Genomic DNA, 21,471 nt, shown 5'->3' with positions numbered 1-21,471 from the left:
TGACTATGTCTAGAATTTACTTCTGATGCAAATGATAAGTATGAATGTACAATTCAATTGCACATATAATAGATTTGGATTCAATGACAAGTAACAAAGATTAAAAAATAAGATGTAGAAAGCATATAGATAAATGGCAATTCATTTGCAGAAAATAATAATATAGCATCATTAACTCAAAAAAACAAATGATGAAAATGTAAAGAGACTTACTGACTCAGAAAACTTTATCAATTAAAGACTTGGAACACAGAAAGATAGACTTTATAGGACTCAAAGCTGGAGATTTTTGTAAAAATCAATACGACTGTAAGTTAGATGTAAAGGCAATCTTTCCCCCTCCGTACAGGTGGGTGATTATTACATTTGGAAACATTGCATTATATTTTATTCACATTTTAATTTGATAACATTCATATATAATAGTATTCATATGTTAAATGTACCTCATTGTATTTATAACAAGTAAGTGTCCTTAATGTACCTTTAACACCGATCATGATGTCACAATGAACAGTTTTCATAGGTATTCTATAGGTATGCAGTAGATGGTAGTCATTTTCTTTTATTCAGTTTTAATCAGATCGGTATTTTACATTAAATTTTCAAAACTTTTAAATCTATTTTCCTTTTAATTTTGTGCATATTTATCTCATTTATTGTCAAAACTGGAATAAAAAATCTACCGTTATGATTATCAATTTACCCAGTCATGTTGTGGTTCTGGAAAATTCTGCTTTAAATATTTGGTTTTGTACTTAAAATTCCGAGATTTTTAAAATCAATATTACATAATAATTTTTAAATTATGGAATATTTCTCTTCATTCCTAGTAATGCTTTTGGTTCAACATTTACTTTATCTGCTGTTACTATAAGTTATCCCAGATTTCTTATAGTAGGTTATTTGTGAAGTATTTTAAGAAATATCTTTGCATAAAATGTTTCTTTGTCTTTGAAATTTAGAAAACCTTTCCCTTTTTTTTCGGGGGGGGTGGGAGAGGGGGAACCACATCGTTAAGCTCATTTTTTAATTTTTTCTAGTCTTTGAGTCTTGACCTTTACATTCATATTTTATTGGATACTCTCTGAGAATATTAATATATATATTATAACTTCTAAAATTTCTCTTGGCAGGTATATTGGTCTCAAATAAAGTCATATATGCATGATAAACATTAACATCTCTGTGGTAATTCATGAATCTTTCTGTTATAAAATAACTTCATGTCTACCTGAATATGACTTACTTAACCCTACCGAAGAATAAATTATCGAGATCATATAAAATATCTACATTCTAAGTTTAGATAGCACATATAAGAACTGAATAAATGGGTCTAAATTTAATATTTCTTATAGAATAATATTGGATTCTGAATGTTATTCAGCTCCACAGATACCTAGAGACTTCTGGACACTTCACTCTGTGATTTTGTAGTTTTGTATAATCGTGAAGTTGTCTTTGAAACAACTTCAAGCAGATAGAATGAAAAAGTTGGTAAAGAGTAAAGTGAGAGAGGACATCATAGATTAAGTCCTTTCTAGGATAGAGCTAGAAGATACCAATTAAATTAGACATGATTAGAGTTAAGAAAAAAACCTTTTAAACTAAGAATTTTAATATCTTTGATAATCTTTAGTATAAGGATATTACACCTAAAAATCAAAAAATTCTCTGCAATTTCAGAGAGAAAGTGGAAGTGAATGCCTAAGATTCTCACTGGATCCTAAGCTACCCGGTATCTTAAACTGTGCTTCGCCAGGCACTCTAATGACATCCTCGTGGTTCTTATTCCAAAGAATCACTACTCTTTACCCTGATCATCTAGAATGTGTCCCTGCTTGGTATCTTACAAGTTCGATTATTTCTAAGTCATAGTTCTCTGTAAAGTTCTGCCACATCTAGAGGAGTATGAATCTAACAAATAAATACAGTCAACAGAATATTGGTCAGAATTTATGTAAACAAAGTGTTTGAAAATCTGGAGGTAGAGTATAGAATTAATTTTGATGAAGAAATCCTTGACTGTTTTGGCATCTCCACAAAGTGCAATGCAAGCAAAATGTTTTAAAACGTTAAAACTAACATTCAAAAATGTTATTCATATGTGGTAGCATTGTTTGATTTATTTAAAATTAGTTTTAACTATTATTTTAGGAAATACAAAGTAGATCTCTGTGAAGGTAGAATAAAACTATTTCTGAACTTCATGAGGGATAATTATTTCTGCCACCACTTAACCTCTAGGATGTAGAAATATGTCTAACCCATTGGGTAGGTTATCAATTTTAATGACTACTTAGAGTATGTAAAAAATTGAATTTCTTATTTTGTTGACAATTTAGCTCATATTTAATAACTTAGACTCTGGAATTTGACACAACTAAATTCTATTAAATATATGGTGTTGAGCAAGATACTTGTTATAGCTAAGCACCTATTTCTAGTTTGAGTAACAATATTGTATTAACCTTACCTCATAAAATTATTATAGAGATTGTCTGAAATAATGAACATAAAGTACCTAACGTAATTTCACAGTTAAAAGTCCTAGTTCATCTTCTAAAAAAATAAGAATTTAAAATGTTTACTTGTTTTCTTTTGTTTTTCAAATATCTGCAAATGCATAACCAACAGACTATTTTGATTTTAATGTTTATAAGTACTTCTCTTTTGGAAAGATTCTGCATTCTGAGTGGCAAGATCTTCAGAAATTTACATAATAAAAGATTTGTTTTTGATTTCCAATTTGGAGTCTTGTGAGTTTGAGTCAAGGCCTCATCAGAACCGGTACTAAAAGATCTTTTAAGCTGTCCAGTGTGTCTTCTTATTAGTGAGCTCAGGTTAAAACAAATCAAGAGAAAACAATCTACTTGATTTCCTCTTTCCCTAGAATGTATACTCAATAAGGAAATTGTCCAACTTCTGAATAGTTTTTCCTTATGGGAAATGCCATGTTTTCGTAAATACTCTTCTGCATTTCTAATACCCGTAAGTAAGGTAATGGAAGAACTTAAGTTATTTAATACGTTTAAAAATAATCTTTGTTTAGGATACTGCTCTGAAATATATAATCTACTTCTACTTTTTCCCTTTTTTTCCAGTTCTCTGCCAGGTTATTAGGAACCTTCAGCTATAAACCACATTTTATGGTACCATCATTTGCTGAATATGTGAACTAAAACCATGTTTGATTGTAGGAAAAAAGTTCTTTCTACTTTGTTCTTGTCTAAACTTCGGCTCTCTTTTTTGATAGCAATCGGACAATGCTTCGACGAATTTCCTTGGTCTTAATGCTATATACAATGGGATTTACAACAGGTGGGAAGAAGAGGTAAGCATTGGCCATCATTACATGAACCAAAGGGGATACAGGTACATGATGTCCAATACGGTGCACCATAGATAAGCCAATCATAGGCACATAATAAGCCAGCACAGCACTGATGTGCGAGCCACATGTGTTGAGTGCCTTCCTCCGTCCCTCTCCAGTGGCTATTTTCAATACAGTGTGGAGTATGAGCACATAGGAAACCACAATGAGTGTTGAATCTAGTCCAAATGTAGAGGTAACAACAAAAAGTCCGTAGATATTATTGATGGAAATGTCTGCACAAGGCAAATGAACAAGGTTTGGGTGGAGACAATAGGAATGAGAAAGGACATTATGACCACAGAAAGGCAGGCGTCTTAAGAGTATGGGTAATGGAGCCATGAGCATAACACTTTTCAGCGCAATTATGATCCCTGTGCAAAGGATACGGGGCAGAGTTAAGATAGCTATGTAACGCAGTGGACTGTAGATGGCCACAAATCTGTCCACAGACATAGCCAATAACACACCTGACTCCATAATGGAGAAAGAATGGATGGAGAACATCTGGAAAAGGCATGCATCAAAACCAATCTCAGTGGTACCAAAAAGGAAGATGCCTAGCACTGTAGGCAGAGTAGATGCAGAAACGCCAACCTCAGCTAATGCCAACATGGCAAGAAAGAGGTACATTGGCTGGTGTAGGGAAGCTTCTGTTCTGATGACATGAAGAATGGTGCCATTCCCAAGGAAGATGATAATGTACATCAGGCAAAAGGGTATTGATATCCATATATGCTTTGCTTCCAATCCAGGGATGCCAGCAAGAATAAATGTTGTAGGTAAGAATCCAAAAGAACCATTGGAGGTCTTCATGTTGAAATCTTATCCTATAGGATTGATGCTACCATCAAAATTAAAAACAAATTTGTCAGTTGCCATTAATAATGTGAGAAAGGCATTAAAACTCCAAGGATAATAAAGAAGAATGCAAATTCAGATAGCTAAAGATCTTTTTAATAAAAATGGACTGATGACTACTATAAAAACATTTCCACTCTTAACTAGGTTACAGTCTTCCAAAAAGAAAATTTAAGTGCAAGGAGAAACTTATTCTTCAGACTATGGTGTGGTCTTGTATCTGATTAGAGAAAAATGGCTGGCTTCTCCTGGTGTGAAGATAATGGCCCTATAAAGTTGCTGGGGAGACAGACTTATGTAGACATTCTCAGTGAAAGATGTGAAAAACATCAGGAAAAGGTGGGAAAGGCTTTTCTAGAAAAATTTGTGGAACAAAATTTATCACAGAGCCAGGTAGATAGATTATTGAGCTAAATACATGCTTGTATGTGAGAGTCCCAGGGATCAATCCCTGACACCGTATGTGTTTCCCTAACCCCCATCAGAAACAACCCATGACCACAAAGTCTGGAACAGACCCTGAGCATTGCTGAATATGGCCTCTAAAAAGCAAAATAAATAAATATATAGGGAAATTCAAAAATAAAATTGTTCACAAGATAAGTGAATATGAAGAGGCATGTGAATCAGTCTTAAGTTGAAAACCTTCCCTGTAAAATGTCTTGTGGCCCTCAAATATATGATCATTTGATCTTTGATAAGGGAACAAGAAATATGAAGTGGAGCAAGGAAAATCTCTTCAACAAGTGGTGCCAGCAAAATTGGACAACAACGTGTAAAAAAACAGGCTCAGACTACTATCTAACATCACGCACAAAAGTCAGATCAAACTGAATTAAGACCTCAATCTCAGACCAGAATCCATAAGGTACATTGAAGAAAAAGTCTGCAAAACCCTTCACAATAGTGAAGCTGAAGGTAGCTTCAAAGATAAAATACCACTGGAAGAAAAGATAAACAAATGAAACTATTTTACACTAAGAAGCTTCTGAACCTCAAAAGAAAGTGACCAAGATACAAAGATACCTATGGAATGGGAAAGGATATTCACCCAATACCATTCTGATAAGGGGTTAATATCAAAGATTTATAAGGCACTGGTTGGACTCTACAAGAAAAAATATTTCCAGTCCCATAAGAAAATGGGTTGATGAAATGAACAGGTAATTTCTCCAAAAAGAAATTTGAATCGTCAAAGGCATATGAAAAAATGCTCTTCATCACTAATCTTCAGATGCAGATAAAAACAACAATGAGACATCATCTCACACCACAAAGACTGGCACACATCTAAAAGACTGGCACACATCTAAAAGAACAAAAGCAACCAGTGCTGGCATGGATGTGGGGAGAAAGGGACTCCATAATTTTGGAAGGAATGACGACTGATCCAGCCTTTTTGGAAAACAATATGGATGTTTCTCAAAAATCTAGATACTGAACACCCATTTGACTCAGCAATACCAATTCTGGGAATATACCCTGGAGCTCTAAAACCACACGGCAGAAGCACCATCTGCTCTTGTATGTTCATTGCAGCACTATTCACCATAGCCAGAATCTGGAAATAACCTGAGTGCCCAACAACAGATGAATGGATAAAGAAACTATGACACATCTATACAATAGAACACTATGCAGCTGTTAGGAAAAATGAAGTCATGAAATGTGTCTATAAATGAATGGACATGGAGAGTATCATGCTGAGTGAAATGAGTCAGAAGAAAAGGGAGAGATATAGAATTACTGCATTCATTTGTAGTATATTAAAAAATACATAGTAGAAGATTAATATTCGTGGCTAGAGAAAATAGGAATTAGGAGGACTGGTTAATAGTTGGAGCTAACCACAAGTGTGTGTGGGGCTGAGGGGTAGGTACGATAGAGAAGAGACCAGTATGACAATAATAGCTGGAAATGATCACTCTGGACAAGATCTGAGGGTTAAAAGTAGGTAAGGCAAATTCTTGATAACCTTTTAGTATCAATATTGCAAACCAAAATGCCCAAAAGGAAGAAGGAGAGAGAGAGAGAGAGAGAGAGAGAGAGAGAGAGAGAGAGAGAGAGAGAGAGAGAGAGAGAGAAGAAAAGCACCTGCCTTAGAGTTAGGTAGGGGGTGGGGAGAGGAGGCTGATGGGAAGGAACCTGGGGACACTGGTCCTGGGAAATATGCACTGGTGAAAGGCTGGTGGTGTTGGAACACTGTATGACTAACACCCAATCAGGGACAGCTTTGTAAGGGTCTACTTCACAGTGATTCAATAAAAAAGTTAGCACTGTATCACTGTCATCCTGTGTCACTATAAAATAAAATGTCCTGTGGCCCAGTATACGGGCAAGCTGTATACTGACTTTTGTTGCTATTACCTGAAGAGATAGGCTGAGGCATTTAGTCGTAAAGTCCAGGGCCAAATATCGCTATGAAAGCCCAAATATTCATCTAAGCAAGACCTCTTGTGAGCTACTATTATCTCTTAATACCTAGACAACTTCCTGCCTCAAAATATGGGTCTTATGTCTAAGACATGCATTTTCTTGTTCACCTAGAAACTTTCTCATTCTCTACTGAGAATAACCCAACTGCCCCTGATGCATGAAAGTTGGAACCAACCTGGAGGAAGGGAGGGGAAACAACTAATTTCCATTTGTTAAATTCTTCCTCCAGGCAACCATTAATTTAAGCTCTGAAAAAAATTTTTTTCTTTTCCTCCTTGGAGTGCTGATCTTTCATTTTAGTGAATAATATATGGATATGGCCTGGAGAGATAGCACACGGGTAGGGCGCTTGCCTTGCACGAGGCCGACCCGGGTTCAATTCCTCCATCCCTCTCGGAGAGCCCAGCAAGCTACTGAGAGTATCTAGACAGCATGGCAGAGCCTGGCAAGCTACCCGTGACGTATTCAATACGCCAAAAACAGTAACAAGTCTCACAATAAAGACGTTACTGGTGCCCGCTCAAACAAATCGGTGAGGAACGGGGCTATAAATGGATATAAAAAAGACTTTAAAACTTTTGAAAATATTTTTTTCATGATGATATGCATACTCTTTCAACTCAGTCCATGAAGTCATCTTTTGCTGATCCATTAAAACTTCTTTCTGCCTCAGATGCACATCTGAATACTCTGCAGCACACCAGAAAACCTAAAGAGATTATCAATCAAGTTTTTCTGGACAAGAGGAGAGGGAAAAGATTGTAAGGGTGGGACATGGGACATTTCCAAATTGGTGCTTAAAGCAAATTAGTTTGGGTTAGCACAGTAATTAGAGTAAGACCACACACAGGATATATTAGAATATATATGTATATATAATTATATTTGTTTATTTTGTTTTAATTTTTTTACTGAGAACATACATTCTCTATCCATCTCTAGACGCCAAAAATATATTTCTCAAATATTTTATTGAACCACATATTATTCTGTCTCTGAGTGAAATTGCTCTTTGTTCCAGAATATTTCACAGATTCTGCATAACCCCATGTCTTGTCTATACTACTCCAGATGAGTTGATAGTGAAAAGGACAAATTTTGTGTATACCTAGGTCATCCTCTCTGCTGTTATCAGCAACCTTCTCTGCCTTTCTATACTCTCAAGTTTGATCTCTCTCTCTCTTTTTTTTTCTTTCCATCATCCCTGGTTTTGATTTCCAAAAGCTACCTTGCCAGTTAGGAGTCAATAATCTTTCATAAAGTTCTTTAAAGTGATCCATTACTCTGACTTTAAGAGTTTTATGATAAAAGCATTTCAGCTTGGTAGAAGGAAAAATATTATTTAGTGGAAAGTCTTCTGTAATAATATACAAATAAACAAAAAAGAGAGAAGAATATGGCTTACTGAATGCTACATCATGAATCCTGGAAGTGGTTGGAATAGAAGGTAAGTGTTCTTTGCAGCATAACTTTGCCTCTTTAATTTAGTTTTGCAAAGCTCTGCTTCTTTCTTTTTAAAGGTTTGGGGATCAATCTGTACTTCAGAATATGGTTCTGAGTATTTAATGTGAACCTTCAAAAACAAATGTATATTAACTTCTCCACTTCCTCCTCTCTCAGCAATCTCATAAAGGATCATTCAAAGTCAAATTGTCCCCAAATTTTTTAAAATAACGATAACTCTTTCATTGCCTTACTGATGCTGAGGTTACATCTGGAAGGAATAAAAAAACACAAAGGCTTTGCACATAACAAGTGGAACTATAAACAGGATATATGCATTACCTGACAAACACAAAGTATTACGCTGGCAAAACTCTCTCTAGAATTTATGACATTGCCTGATATTTTTGCTCCATTTACTTGCCATCAAATTATTCTCATTCTCTTACACAGATATAGAAAGTTTAGGTGAACTACAGACTGAGTAAAATTACAGAGGGCTAACTATGGAATAAAGCAGGACTCCTACTGCAAACTGTTTCTGAAAGCTGTTTTTAGAGGTAGGGTGTGAAGATTATGAGCTTGAGCACTCACCAAAAGCAGAACCTACCTTTAGCATCCAGCGAGGCTGGGAAAGCTCACTTCAGCATGACCCTGCCATTTTATTTTGAGATCTCTCTAGTCCCAAGGTGGGAATATTGCTCCTACTTTGTAAGCTGATTGGTTCTAGGGAGAGGAGGTATGAAGTAGGGCTTGAATTCTCTGAGGAATAATTTTCCAAGAAATTATAAGTATTACAATTTTCCTCTCCTCAAGGTCCAGGGAAATAAGAATGGGTCCAGGGTAATTATCTCAGTGAAAGGAGTATAATAATATGCCTCCACAATGAAAATAAGATAAATGTATACATTTCTCTAGGAGTTAGCTAATGTTACAACTATTTTAGGACAACTATATCCCAGACCAGTATGTCAATCTACAATAAGCATCAACTCCTGTTTTATAGGGAGTATAAACATAGAATTATTTTATCCAGGAAATCTAACGGTATTAACATTGAGAGATGGCAAAATGCGAGAGATCCAACTATTGTTAGAAATTGTTCCATACTAGGTAAGGAGCAAGTAAGGGAGACAGTGATCACAAAAGTATGAATAGTGATTTTGATTGTAAGGTGACTGGAGAGACTGAGCTAAAAGTGAACATTTCTAGGCCCTCTGCCGACTTGTAGCCCCAGTGGCTGCACCTGTGGGGCCTCTCCACTGCTGCACGACCATGGCCCCGGAGGCCAGCTAAACTACTTTGGGCACCAGCAGCTTCTTGCAGAAATGTCTCTAAATTGTTAACTGAGCCCCGGCCGCCATCTTACGATGACCACAAAAGTGAGGTACGAGCTTGCAGTGATGCAATTTCTGGCAGAAATTTCCCTGGACTTAGTTACTAAAATACAGAAATCCAAAAACCTTCATATCTTTTCATTGTCAGCAATGGAAAACAAATTATCAAATGCTTCCTTTTCAACAGGTCTGACTTGGGGGGGGGGGGAAATTCCAAACAATAATAGTGAGTTCTTTGTTGAAATATTGAATGTAATCAAAGTAAAGAGAAAAGTAAAGTGAAATTTATCAGCTGCACAGGTGGGGGGCAGGGGTGGGGGGGGAGGTATACTGGGGTTCCTGGTGGTGGAATATGTGCACTGGTGAAGGGATGAGCATTGTATAACTGAGACTTAATCCCGAATGCTTTGTAACTTTCCACATGGTGATTCAATAAAAAAAATTTTTAAAAAGTGAACTTTTCTAGTTTTCAATATTAAAGAACATTTAAAGCTGTTGAAGCAATTTCTATGATTATTTGTAGATGACTGGTACAATGATTAATTTTATGATTAACAGGAGAAAAAAATGAAAATCTATATTGACCATTCAAGAACTTTTTATGCATTTATTTATTTTAGGTTATATATTTTAATTTTTTTAAATTAAAAATTATATTTTTAATTTTAGGTTATATTTTATATTTTATTTATATTTTTATTTTAGGTTATATTTAAATTTTAGGTTATATTTTTAGGTTATATTTTTAATTATTATAATTAAGGACACATGCTTACAATACAGTTAATGCTTATGGTTTTGATGCACTTCACCACTATAACAAATACCCCAAATCCTCCGGCACTTCCCTTCGGTTTCTTGTTCATTTGGTCATCTTCTCACCCTACCAGCAACCTCCTTTCTCAGAAAACTAAATTTTGTAATCCAAGGACTAGGGTTTTTTATCATTTGATACTATCTATTGCCTCACTTTTTCTCTCTATAAATCAAAATTGAATAAGGCCATTCAATAATCTGACTCTGACTTATTTTGTTATACATAATTTTGCTTACCATAAGTTTAAGCCTCAAGTTTTATCTAAATTAAAGCAAACTGCAAGAGCTCATTTTTTCTTATACCTACATAGTATTCCGGACCGAAGCACGGTGGGTAGGGCATTTACTTTGCACGTGGCCAACCTGGGTTCTATTCCTCTGTCCCACTCAGAGGGCCTGGCAAGCTACTGAAAGTATCCCACCCGCACAGCAGAGCCTGGCAAGCTACCCATGGCGTATTTGATACGCCTAAAGCAGTAACAAGAAGTCTCATAATGGAGATGTTGCTGGTGCCTGCTCTAGCAAACTGATGAACAACTGGAACACAGTGCTACATAGTATTTCATTTTGTATATATGCCACTGTAGCCATCCAATAGCTACTGAAACCCCCATCCAAGGTCTCCAATTTTCTTGTCCCACTTTAGTGCTTTAAATACATTATCTCCTGCTCTATTTCATACCTAATTTTCTAGAGTTCCTTCATTGGGGAATGGCTGATTATTAATAAAGGGCCTAACTCTGCACTGTTTTTGTCCCATTTTTTTACTCTACTGACCATGTTTATATAGGACCTCCATGTTAGTTCTTTGTCTTTTGGGGTTCCTGTTCACATGCCACTTTGTAGACATACAGTAGCTGCAGAGATCCCTGGAACATGGAGACAATCTCTAGCACCTGCGCACTCGCACACACACACACGTGTGTGTGTGTGTGTGTGTGTGTGTGTGTGTGTTCTGTTCTGTCTTGTTCTCTAGATGTGAGATGAAAACCCATTGTTTTGATTTGTGTTTCCCTAATGAGTAACAAAATTAACATTTTCTTATGCCTACTGGCTGTCTAAATGCTAGTTTCAGGGAAATGTATGTTAATTTACTAATTTTATAATGGGATTATTCTGTTTTACTGCTGTTATTATTGCTGTTGTTGTTGAGCTTTGTGAGAGCTTTACATGTCTTATGTGCACACATGTGTAATGCATAATGACTTTTCTCCTATTCTTGGGTTATCTTTTTATTTTAGACTGAGTTTCTTCCACTATCCAAAATTATTTGAATATTCAACTGATGGCCAATTTATTTACTATCTTATTTTAAACGTTTCTAAAGTGAACATTTAAAAAGTTTTTATTTAAGAAAATGTGATTAACAAAGTTATTGATGATGGAGTTTTAGATACACAATGTACTAAAACCAATCCCTCCACCAGTGTGAACTTTCCTCCACCAGTGTAAACTCCCCTCCATCAGTGTTCTGATTTTTCTCTTGTCCCACCTCCAAGCCTGCAATCCTGATAGGCACATTTTAAAGTTTGGTTGTTGTAGTTTGGATCTCTGTCTTACAGTGTTGTTGACTCTGGTTTGGATATGTAGCTATGCCACTTCTCCATGTTACTGATGTACCTCATATCTTTGACCCTGTTTTCACATTACTTCTCTTCCTTTTTTATTTTACTCATTCTGCCCTTGATTTCTTTCCTTCTCTATCCCTTTCTCACCTATAATCTGGGATCAAGGGTGATTTAGGTATCCCTCCTTTACTACATTACATTACCTCTTCCAGTTTTTTGTTTTTTTGTGGGGGGGATCACACCTGGCAATACACATGGGTTACTCCTGGCTTTGTACTCAGGAATTACTCCTGGTGGTGCTCAGGGGACCATATGGGATACTGGGAATTGAACCCAGGTCAGCTGCATGCACGGCAAATGCCTTACCCGCTGTGCTATCACTCCAGCCTATCTTTTAGTTTGTTTGTTTTTTAATGTATTAAACCTGTAAATCTCACAGGTATGTGAGATCATCCCGTGTTTGGTCTTCTTCTTCTGGCTTAACTCACTCCTTCTAATTCCATCCAGGATGGGGAAAATTGCATAATTTCATTGTTTCTTGCAATGGCGTAGTGTCCCATTGTGTGTATATACCAACTCTTCACAATGCATTCATCTGTCATTTGACACCATTGGACACTTAGATTGATTCCATATCTTAGCTATTGTACTAAGTACCACAATGAATAATGTTTTGCACATGTCCTTTTGAATGGATGTTTTTGTGTCCTGGGAATAGATATGCAAAAGTAGAATTGCTGGATCACAAGGCAGCTCAATTCTCAGTTTAGAGGCTCTCCGTACTGTTTTCAACAGGGGTTGAACTAGACAAAGTACCTACCAGCAGTAAATGATAGTCAATTTTTTATGACATCCCCACCAACAGAGATTCTTCTCACTATTATTGATGTGTCATTCTCACTTGTGTAGGATGATACCTCATTGCCATTTTTATTTTGATTCCCTTAAAAATAAGTGATGATGAGCATTTTTTCATGGGTAAACTGAACATTTTTATTCAAGCGTTTGTAACCAGGAGCAATCATAAGAGTATAAATTTTTTATAATTAAAATGTTTTAAATGGAATTTTTGTGTTAAAGAACTTGTCCATTTTAAAATTTACATATATAAAAAATAGCTGACAAAATGCCATACCATGCAAGTTTATATAACAACATAGGGTGTATGAAAATATGCATCATCTACACATTTATTGTCATGTTATTTTGCCAAGTTTTCTAACTTTAGCAGTGTCAAAAGCAAGACCACCTTCCCTGGACAGTCTTGTGTAAGGAAACTGAGTGGTTTAAGGCAAACCATCTCATTTTCCCCACTCCCTTGTTACTATTTTCTTTGAATAAAAAGTTGGATTAGCCCCTGTCGAATGGGTTTGGTTTTAACACTGTAGATGATGGGATTGAGCACGGGAGGTACGAGGAGATAGACGTTGGCCAAGAGTAAGCGGATGGCAGGGGCAGCATGCTTCATAAAGCGGTGCACCAGAGCTACACTGATCATAGGCACATAGTACACAAGGACTGCACAGATATGGGACACACATGTATTGAGGGCCTTCCGCCGCCCCTCCCCAGAGGTAATGCCCAAGACTGTGTAGAGGATCAGCACATAAGAGATGACAATGAGTAGTGAGTCTAGTCCAAAAGTGGAAGTAACAATGCAGAGCCCCAGAATGCTATTGGGACGCGTGTTCCCACAAGGCAGCTGGATTAGATCAGAGTGAAGACAGTAAGAATGGGAAAGTTTATTGTGTCCACAGAAGGGCAAACGTTTCAGCAGAAAGGGCAATGGAAACATAAGCATCACACTCTTCAGTCCAAGTGCAGCACCAGTGCTAGCGATACGAGGCAGGGTGAGAATGGCAGTGTACCTCAGGGGGTTGTAGATAGCCACAAAGCGGTCCACGGACATGGCGAGCAGAACACCTGACTCCATGATGGAAAATGAATGTATGGAGAACATCTGTAACAGACATGCTTCAAAGCAGATCTTGTTGACACCAAAAAGAAAGATGCCTAGGACAGTAGGCAGTGTGGAGGCAGAGACACCAAGCTCTGCAAAGGCCAACATAGCTAAGAACAAATACATTGGCTGGTGCAGAGAGGCATTTTTCTTGATCACCGCTAAGATTAGGCTGTTACCCACAAGGGCCACAAGGTATGTGAAACAGAATGGGAAGATAAACCAAGGGTATAGAGATTCAAGACCAGGGAAACCAGTTAGAAGGAAATATTTGGGGGTGAATTGGCTGCTGTTAAACATTTTGATATGTCTGGAGTATGGAGACGTTGAAAGAGGTGCCAGAGATGCAACTTGGGGTAAGAAACACAAAGGTTGTTAAGAGATTGAGAGTATCCTCAGATTCTTTGGTTGGCCAACTGGTGTCTCCCTTCAAGTCTCTACTAACTGGTGAGCATCCTTCCAACTAAGACCTGAGAACAACAACAAAAGAATAAAATTAAGAGTGAATTTGTGTCTTGAATATTATTATTTCCTCAGAATAAGGGGTCTGATACATGATCTGTGAAGATAAATGATTATATACTCAGAATTAGGGGTATGTTGTCACTCATAATTCCAACTAATTCTTGTACTTGCTTCACAGTATAAATTTGGTGGAAATCATATTTTCTCATATCTATCAAGAAACAATATTGTGTAGTTTAAAGAAAGCATAACTAAAGAAACTGACATAAAGGAAGCTTTAAAATATAAAGCTTTAATATTTAAAATATAATGTATATGAAGCATTCTAAAGAGTATTGGAGTATGTTGTATTTTTAAGGACTGATGGAGACAGTATTTAGGAAATATTGCTTCAATAGTGGTATAGACTTTCTCAACAAATAAAAATTTGAAGTTCCCATTATTGCCACTCCAAGTAACATGCAGATTGTGCTTTTGATTGGAGACATATAATTATCTAGCTTTAAAAGTTGATAAAATTTCTAAATGAGCTCAATATTCCATACTCTACATGTGTTGTAGATTATCACTTTAGTATTTCCACACAATGGCAGTACCCATCCAAATTGCAATATTATAATGTCTAATGGAAAGAAAGTACTTTGCTTGCTGAAACTTTTGCTTATGGACATAGAACAGAGAATCCCTGTATTGTCAATGTACATGCTGTAGTGTGATTAATCAATTCCTACATGTGTGTGTTGACACAAAGGATAAGAATTCTAGAGTATGGTGAGTTCAACCTACTTTTCTGAAACTGCAGAAATAAAGATAATTTTTATCTGATGCATTCCTTAATCTTATTGATATCCTTTATCCTTTGCAGCCAGGTCTAAGGCAATCAATTCTTAAGATATATATATATATATATATATATATATATATAGAGAGAGAGAGAGAGAGAGAGAGAGAGAGAAACTCTGCATATCAAGATTTATCTCTGGGAAGATTTTACACCTAAGAACAGAAGGTCAATCACAACATGCATTTGATTCATATTTTCCCTTAAAATCTCCTTAATTTTCCTCTTACTACTCTCACTAAATTGATATTTATAGTGTTAATCTACTTTATGTAAGCATTAAAGTATATCTGCATAGACTCATCCATATTATTAGTTAATTTTAATTAAAATTTTATATACCTATAAAAGGAAGAAATATATTAAGTTTCTGAAAAGATGTCATCAAAGTTTCATTCATCTACAATTTTGTGGAATTTCAGAGGAATTTTAGCTTTAATTATCTATATGTGAGTAGCTGTTTACCACCTCAACAATAAATAAACATAAAATATCTTTCTCATCTCTAAGATATAAAAAACAGTAGGAGAAGAAAAATTGGTCAAAGTCATCAGAACTGGATATTTGGCATCAAAAATAGATCATTTAAAAGGGGAGTGGCACAGAGAGGTGGAGGAAAGAGGGCAATCTGCTTATGGGTGTGGAGTTGGAATGATACATCTGTTAGAAATATAATTAACAGCATTTTAAATCTCAGTACCTCAGTAAAATTTTTTAATGCGTGAAAAAAGAAAACAAATTGAAAGAGCAAATAATTATGTCTCATTACATATAGAAAACATGCCAGAACCCATTCCATTGGTAACAAACAAAAATGAAACATAAAAAGGTTCTGTGAAGATGCAGGTCAGTGGTAGAGCAATGATATTAAAAGTTTAGGCATTGGGTTTGATCTCTCCAGCTGTGTAAAAAGATATAGATGATAGAATTAGAGATAGAGATATGTAGGTAATTACATAAAGGAAATATATTGGAGATGAGAATTTGAAGAGATTTAAGATATAGGATGTAGCTGACTGTGTAGACTTGTTTTTAAACCCTTAGTATTTACTATCTATGAATTATTCTATGCACTTCACATTTAAGTCTATAAAATGGAGATAAAATGTGATCTAACAATCACCCATTATAAGAAAGTGTTATTGACCATTAATGGCAGATGTTAGGTCTTTAGTGTAGACCCATAAATTTTTACTGAAGGGTAAACTTTGTTGATGACACAGGACCCTAGTCTAAGAACTACCTGTATTTACTTATTTTGCTCATTCTCTGAGCCTGATAGTTTCTCTAATTAATATTGTGATACACAGACCATTTCAAAGAACTCTTTTATGTCTTAATTCAGCATATTAATAATACGTCATTTATTTTCTACGTTTTTAGTGCTCAAGTCCCTGACATATTTTCAGCCTTTTCTTCGGACTATGTAGAGTGTACTTTTTTTTGTAGTTGTATATATTGTGTATTGATCCTGGATATCATGTTTTATATTTTGGAATTTCAGAGAATTATACATTAGAAATAGGACAGCTGATGTTGGGATCACATTGACTCAGCTGGAATCCTGAATCAGTTACATTTCTTCTGCTTATCCAGTTTACTATCTGTAAATAACTAATAATTATCATGTATATTACTTTAGAGTTGTTTTGAGGTTTAAATTCTTACTGTATACTGAACAGTTGGCGTATATTTTATGTTCAATAAACATTATAATTGTTGATGAAATAATAATACCAATGCTACAAGTTAGACATTTTATTTTTATATAACCAAATTCCTTTTATATATTTATATCTTCAGGCATAAAATAATATTTAAATTATTAAAGTTTAGAAATTTCTGATCTCTGACTCCTATTACCACATATGGTCCCCTGAGCCCAGCCAGGATAACCCATGAGCTCAGAGGTAAGAGTAAACCCCGACCACCACCAAGTATGGTCCTTAAACAAACAAAGAGTGAAGAAGAATGGTTTTAAAACCTAATTAAAAATATGATTGAAGAAAAAAACTAATTTGGGTTGCAAAATGGTGTGCTCACTGCCCCAGCTTCCTGAATTAACAAAGAGAGATATATAAAACAGATTCCAGGTGTCCACCCTGAGTTTTCCTGGATCAAAATCTTCTCCAGGCAAGGTATTTTTGACACGAGAAAAGGCGGAATAAAATGTGCGCTGGAAATGAACTTCAGCCTAGGTTTAGCTTACCTGAACAGCTTCCCCATCTTCCCCATCTTCCTGATCCCACAGTCTACATAGACTACTGGTGCAAGCTCCTCTCTGCACTTTGCAGGCACTCTGTCTTCCACTGCCCTTGCTTCGGGCCTGGCTTCCAGCTTGTGAGATGGAGGTTGGTGCACAATGCCTTCATTTATCACAGTTCAAAAACTTGCCCTCTCCTTTGCCCAGTTTTGTAGTGAATCACCTGGGAAATACCAATAATCCAGCCTCAGAAGTATTGCCTCTGATCCTGCAGAAGTAATTAGGCCTAGAGTATTGCGTCCCAGGAGATGCTCTCAGGACATCTGTAAGTCAAATTCTGAAAAATTATAGGATAAAAATTATACATATGCATATATATACACATCCATCGATACATATAAAATTATACAAGTATATATGTACATATATGTTCATATCTGTGTAAGTATTCCTCAGATACATATGAAACTGTGTATTTATTTAAATATATTAATATCTATACTTGCATATGTGTGAAAATTTGCAAAAACATGGTCCTTCATATAGAATTCTATTTGCAAGGTTTTGTGAATTTATGAGCTTCCTGTATATATGCTGAACATTTTATGTATATAATAATATGTTTATGAATATGTTGATTTTTTATGTAAAATGAATTTAACAGCATATTTTTGAAAATACTTTAAAATGCACTGATAATTGTCTATATCTTAAATGTTGTTGGTCAGGGATATTCCTGTGTCCTATGAACACAGTAGAAATTACCTTGTGCTGAAATTGGTCAAGTAGCACTTTGTGGGTATTTTTTGTTTTTTGTTGTTGTATTATGGGTTTTTTTTTGGCCACACATGGCTGTGCTCAGGACTTACTACTGGCTCTGTACTTATGGATCACTCCTCGTTGGCTTAAGGGACAAAATGTGGTGTTTAGAACAATGACTTATTCCCTTTTGACTTAAACTTGGGCAGTCTGTTCTCAGGTAAGTGACTCTGCCATCTACAGATTTGGAACAGGTTTGATCTCGACTTGTCTTACTCTGATTATATACTAGTTTAATATATTCCTTCTGATTGTGTTGCCTGTTTTTCAGGCTTTGGGAATGCAGGAAACTTATTCTTTCAAGGCACCACTCTGATGCAGGATCCAGGCTATGTTGCATGACCAGTGATGTATCTTGACTCAGAGAAATTGAAATGAAAACTGAAATTTCATTTTGCTGTTTTTTTCTTTAGTTTTATGTTTTCAGTATTGTTTAAAGATGGCCTCTCAATTTGATTTTTCTCCTTAAAGATGGAAATAATTGTACATGCTTCAAAGGAAAAACAAAATTTAATGATCAAGCTTAGCTGAGTAAATCTGAAAAATGTTACGTACTCTGAAATTTAGTTAGTTGTACTTTGTCACAATCAGAATTTCATTGCTAAATAAATCCCAGTTTCCTTTAGAATTATTCCTTCTTGAACTCCTTTCTTACTGTTATTGTCTTGTGTGCACTCATTAATATTTTGTTTTAGCTTTGAAGGTGACTTTCTAGTTAACTCCCTCATTCACCAGTCTGAGAGCTAGTCATACAATGTTCCATTGCCTCTCCCTTCACCAGTGTATATTTTTTACCACCAATGTCCCCAGTTTCCCTCCCTTCTCCTCCCCACATCCTACCTCTATTGCAGGCACTTTTCTTCTCTCTCTCTCTCTCTCTCTCTCTCTCTCTCTCTGTCTCTCTCATTCTCTCTCCTTTTCCTTTTGGTCATTATGGTTTGCAGTACTGAAAGATTATCATGTTTTTCCCTTTACCTACTACCTCAGTCATAGTGGTTCCTTATCTATTCTAACTGTCCAACCCCCACCACCACTTGTGGCAAGTTTCCAACCATGAACCATTCTTCCTGGCCCCTTGGCAAGTACTAATTAGATGTTAATGTACCACTTGTACATCTTCTTCTTTAGTTTCATTGCAACTTAAAAAAATTTTTTTATTAGTGAATCACAGTTACAAACTTGTGTACTTTCATGTTTGCATTTTGTTTAAATCCCTCCACCAGTACCTATTCTCCTCCACCAATGTTCCCAGTATCCCTCCCACCCTCTCACCCCATCCCCTCCACCCCACTCCACCTCTGTGGCAGGGCATTCCCCCTTGTTCTCTCTCTCTTTTTGGGTGTTGTGGTTTGCAACAGAGGCACTACATGGCCATCGTGTTTGGTCTATATTCCATTTTCAGAGTGCATCTCCCATCCCGTGCGGGTCCTCAAACCACACTTTACCTGGTGGTCCTTTCTCTATGCGAGCTGCCCCTTCCTCCAGCATGTGGGGCCAGCTTCCAAGCCTTGGAGCCAACCTCCTGGCACTTATCTCTACTATTGTTGGGTGTTAGTCTCCTATCCTGTTATTTTATTTTATATTCCACAGATGAGTGCAATCTTTCTATGTCTGTCTCTCTCTTTCTGACTCATTTCACTTAGCATGATACTTTCCATGTTGATCCACTTATATGCAAATTTCATGACTTCATCTTTTCTAACAGCAGCATAATATTCAATTGTGTAGATATACCAAAATTTCTTTAACCAGTCATTCGTTCTTGGGCACTCGGGTTTTATCCAGATTCTGGGTATTGTAAACAGTGCTGCAATGAACATTTGAGTGCAGATGTCATTTCGACTGTACCTTTTTGCCTCTCCGGGATATATTCCCAGAAGTGATATTACTGTGTCAAATGGGTGCTCAATTTCTAATTTTTTGAGAAGCGACCATATTGTTTTCCAAAAGGGCTGAACCAGTTGGCATTCCCACCAGCAGTGTAGGAAAAAGGGACCCTCATTGCAACTTTTTAATTGTTCAATTAATTTTTCATTGGTGTACAATATTATAGAATGAGAGGAATATAGATTAACATTTTTATATGTATATAAGATTCACTCAGCACGAGACTCTAAAATTTCAGTGAACACATTGATTTTTACACCACAAGGGAAACAAAATCCAGCAAATTAACTTCAGGAAAGTGATCATGACTATTTAAATATTTTTAATTTTAATATTTCATTGATATATCTTGGATTTACAGTGTTTTGGAATTTCACAGATTTAGCTAAAGCTAAATGCATAAATGTCACTATTGCCACCACCAAAATCCAGTGCCATTCTATCCTCAGAAAGAACTCTTTCTCATTCCTAGCACAAATATTCTAAAAATTTAAACATTTTAAAAGTACATTTATATTAAAATTAAGAAACTTAAAAGGCAACAAAAAGAAAAGTAGATTGAGCATAATTAGACTAGGAAAGATGTCAAAAGAGAAGTGTTTTCCAAAAAGGAAAAATTCTGTATCACTGTCATCCTGTTGCTCGTTGATTTGCTCAAGAGAGCACCAGTAACGTCTTTATTGTGAGACTTGTTACTGTTTTTGACATATCGAATACACCACAGGTAGCTTGCCAGGCTCTGCCATGCAGGCAAGATACTCTCAGCAGCTTACTGGGCTCTCCAAGAGGGGCGGAGAAATTGAACCTGGGTTGGCTGCATGGAAGACAAACGCCCTACCCGCTAAAGAAGAAATTATTTAGGCAAAATATAAAAAGTTAACCATATAGTACATCTGTGTGTAAAAATCTGAAAATTTGCTATGTGGCAAGGACAGATAAACTTGAAAATATTATCACTGGGAAAAAATTGTCGGGTTCAGAGTAAAATAATAGTTCCTTACTGTGAATTCACTAATCATGGGGGTGCTGCGCATTGCGTGCCTTCAGTGGGGAGAGCTGCCTCCCATCCTCCCCAGGCCTCCCCAACAAAGAGACAGACACAGGGGACCAGAGACTGATGGTGAAAATGGCCCATTTAATGGAGAGTTGCTAGCATATTTATAGAACATCTGAAGGAGTCAAGGACTGCATATCTGTGTGATTGATCCTTCACAGGGGTCAAACATATCAGCAGAGGCAATTATCTGGGGAAGATTAATTCACGGAGATGCACATTTGTACTGCTTTTCTCTTTCCTTCTAGGCATATATATATTTAACAATTAAGTCAAACAATTAATCAAACAATCAATAATTTAAGTCTACTTCTTATCAATATTTGAGTTGTTTGGATAAAGACAATAAGAGACAAAGATCCCAAACTAAGTGCTCTGGGGTCTTAGTTCTGAGAACAAGCAAGG

The 21,471-nt window shown here is 36.1% G+C and overlaps 2 protein-coding genes across 2 annotated transcripts; both read right to left on the bottom strand.

The window, feature by feature from the left end:
- Positions 1–3,232: 3,232 nt before the first annotated feature.
- On the bottom strand, positions 3,233–4,192 carry LOC101543693 (olfactory receptor 51I2-like). Its single transcript, XM_004618352.2, has one exon. It carries the CDS (start codon positions 4,190–4,192, stop codon positions 3,233–3,235), a length of 960 nt encoding a protein of 319 aa, XP_004618409.2.
- Positions 4,193–13,161: 8,969 nt separating this feature from the next.
- LOC101558188 (olfactory receptor 51I1-like) lies at positions 13,162–14,097 on the bottom strand. Its single transcript, XM_004618249.2, has one exon. The coding sequence runs from the start codon at positions 14,095–14,097 to the stop codon at positions 13,162–13,164; it is 936 nt and encodes a 311-aa protein (XP_004618306.2).
- Positions 14,098–21,471: the final 7,374 nt, after the last annotated feature.

This window comes from Sorex araneus, chromosome 6 (assembly GCF_027595985.1).
Source record: "Sorex araneus isolate mSorAra2 chromosome 6, mSorAra2.pri, whole genome shotgun sequence".
Lineage (NCBI taxonomy): Eukaryota > Metazoa > Chordata > Mammalia > Eulipotyphla > Soricidae > Sorex > Sorex araneus.
The sequence above is the reverse complement of the archived record's forward strand: the minus strand, read 5'-3'. Positions and strand labels throughout refer to the sequence as shown.